General features: G+C 46.5%; 1 protein-coding gene across 1 annotated transcript in view; it reads right to left on the bottom strand.

The window, feature by feature from the left end:
* LOC125045604 overlaps positions 1-2,500 on the bottom strand; it is a 5,023-nt gene that overhangs the window by 2,333 nt on the left and 190 nt on the right. Inside the window, exons 1-4 of the mRNA XM_047642976.1 lie at positions 1,503-2,500; positions 1,184-1,326; positions 842-973; positions 204-402 (exon numbers count right to left, since the gene is read on the bottom strand). The exon at positions 1,503-2,500 is cut by the window's right edge and continues 190 nt beyond it. Coding sequence (XP_047498932.1) covers positions 204-402; positions 842-973; positions 1,184-1,227 — 375 coding nt within the window. The 5' untranslated portion in view covers positions 1,228-1,326; positions 1,503-2,500. The remainder of the gene's footprint in view (positions 1-203; positions 403-841; positions 974-1,183; positions 1,327-1,502) is intronic.

The raw sequence follows: 2,500 nt of genomic DNA, 5'->3' as shown, positions 1-2,500 counted from the left end.
AAACAGAACTACATGGGATGATCACACACACACACACACACACACACACACACACACACACACACACACACACACACACACACACACACACACACACACACATACACACACACACACACACACACACACCAATCGCAAATCTCGTGGCCAAACCTCCCCCACGAGGTCACCATCCTATCCCCTTTACACATCGCCCACCTAACCTTCGCTCTGACGCGAGTGTGGGCGGCGGCGTGCAACAGAATGGTGATTTTGTCTTCCACTCTGCCCGCCCGCGCCCCCGCATGGATCCTCAGAGCAGACGCCCACACGGGTTCCACAGCAATGGCCGGCACGCCCACAGCGCCCGCCAGGAGGGTATATACGCCTACGTGAGCACCTAAGTCTATCACTGTGCAAGAACTGAAATGGAAGAGAGATGTTCCGTTACTCTGTGGGTTACTTAGGAGATTTTCTTTGCAGTTCCTGTTTTTTCCTTCACTGCTGACGTGAAACCGAGCTACAGCTACTGAAAGTCAAAATTTAATTTTAGGAGATATAGGGAGCGCATAAAATATCGCACACACAACATGTGTGTGTGTGTGTGTGTGTGCGTGTGTGTGTGTGTGTGTGTGTGTGTGTGTGTGTGTGTGTGTGTGTGTGTGTGTGTGTGTGTAAGTGTGTGTGTGACAAACAATTTTTTTTTTTTTTTTTGTGCAGGCAACTTACAGTCAAGAAAGAAAGATTTAACTAAAAAGAAAATAATAGCTTGAGGCAAACTATAGCTATACAAGTCAGCGGCAGTGCAAACGGAGCGCCTGGGCCGTGTTTGACCTTGTGGAACGGAAAGCCTCAGACTCACGGGTAATATTTGAGCGCTGAACGGAAGAGGGACAGGATGTGCGGCTCCCAAGTGCCGTCCGTCAGGAGCTGGGCCGAGATGTAGCGGTCGGACTCGGCCGTGTGGGGGCAGAGCTGGTATTTTGGCTGCGTTCTGGGACAGGAGGCGGAGCACGAGGAGGAAAATGGAGGAAAGAAAGAGGAGAATGAGTATCAGGAGGATGAGGAAGCGATGGAAAAAAGGTGAAGGATAAGAATATCGATCATTAATGATAATGGTAACAACAGCAACAATATTTAATAAAACACTATCGGGAAGGTTAAAATCACATACACACACACAGTGCCAAACCGCCTTCCCTACTTGGTGACGATGCAGAAGAGATTGGGGACGGCCGGGCGCGACATGTTGAGCGTCCATAGCGTCCTGAGCGGAGGGTCGCCGGGCAGGAGGCGCTCGAGGAGGCTATTCGGCGAGGAACTGCTCACCAGGAGGTCGTGGTATTCCTGCACGAAGGTTGGAAAGATTGATAGAAGGGCAGCGGGAAGAAGTGTGTTGTGTTAAAGGACAACAATATCACTATGTCAAAGGCAAAATTAATATCATTACTGCAGTGGCAAGAATATTATTAACGCAAATATCATAACTCCGACAATCATAACACTTGATCCCAACTCCCCACCTGAGAACTCGCAGATTCCTCCAGCTCCTCCGCCTCCGTTACGAACGCCTCGCCCTCCCCCTCACCCTTGAAGTCCTCGAAGGCAAGCGGGTCGTGCAAGAAAGGGTTTGGGGGCCAGGGAGGGTCGTCTTTCAATCCTCCTTCCCCCTCTCCCTCCTCCGGATCGCCTCCGAAAGCCGAGAACAAACTCAGGCAAGCGACAACCAACCCCAGGCCCAGCGCTAGGTTACGAAAGGAGAAGAATGAGGAAGTGACTGAAATTTTGTAAAAAAAAAGGCAAAAAAGACGAATCTTTAAGTCGGGAAGTTTAGCTTGTTACTGAATCTGAGGAAGATAAGTTTGGGAACCTATTTCAGATTTTGAGGATTTTGAAGGTTATCCAGTTAGCCTATTTCTTTTTGACATAACTTAGACAGGAGTGATAAAAAATGAATCACGGTACATTCACAAATGTAGGTTAAACAGTATGTTGGTGAGACATATATATATAAAGAAAAATATAGAGAGAATCATGTGCAGAATGTTTGCAGGTCGTAGACCGAGTAGTCTGTTCGTCATAATTAACGAGATGTGATTAAGTAAGGAGAAAAGAGGAAGGAAGAATAGGAAAGAATATAGAAAGAGAGAAGAAAGGGGAAGAAGAAAAGACAAAATGAAGAGAAGAAAAAATAAAAAAAAGAAGGGGCGAAGACGAGAAAAGAAAGAAGGTAACAGAAAAGAAAAGTCGAGAAAAGAGAAGATAGCAGAATAGAAAGAAAAGACGAGAAAAGAATATAACAAGAAGAGTAGGAAACAGGACGAATTAACGAAGAGCTAAAGGGGCAGAGAGGAAGCTCAGGGCGAACCTAAAGACGAGGGAAGAAGGGGTCATAGGATAAACAGCACATGGTCTGAACCGGAGAATGAATAGGCGAAAGAAACCAACAGAAGAGAGAAAAAAAATGAGACTAAAAGATTGGAATTGACGAAGCGACGAGGAAGAGGAAAGTAAGAAAGAA

Source organism: Penaeus chinensis, chromosome 37 (assembly GCF_019202785.1).
Source record: "Penaeus chinensis breed Huanghai No. 1 chromosome 37, ASM1920278v2, whole genome shotgun sequence".
Classification (NCBI taxonomy): Eukaryota; Metazoa; Arthropoda; class Malacostraca; order Decapoda; family Penaeidae; genus Penaeus; species Penaeus chinensis.
The sequence above is the reverse complement of the archived record's forward strand: the minus strand, read 5'-3'. Positions and strand labels throughout refer to the sequence as shown.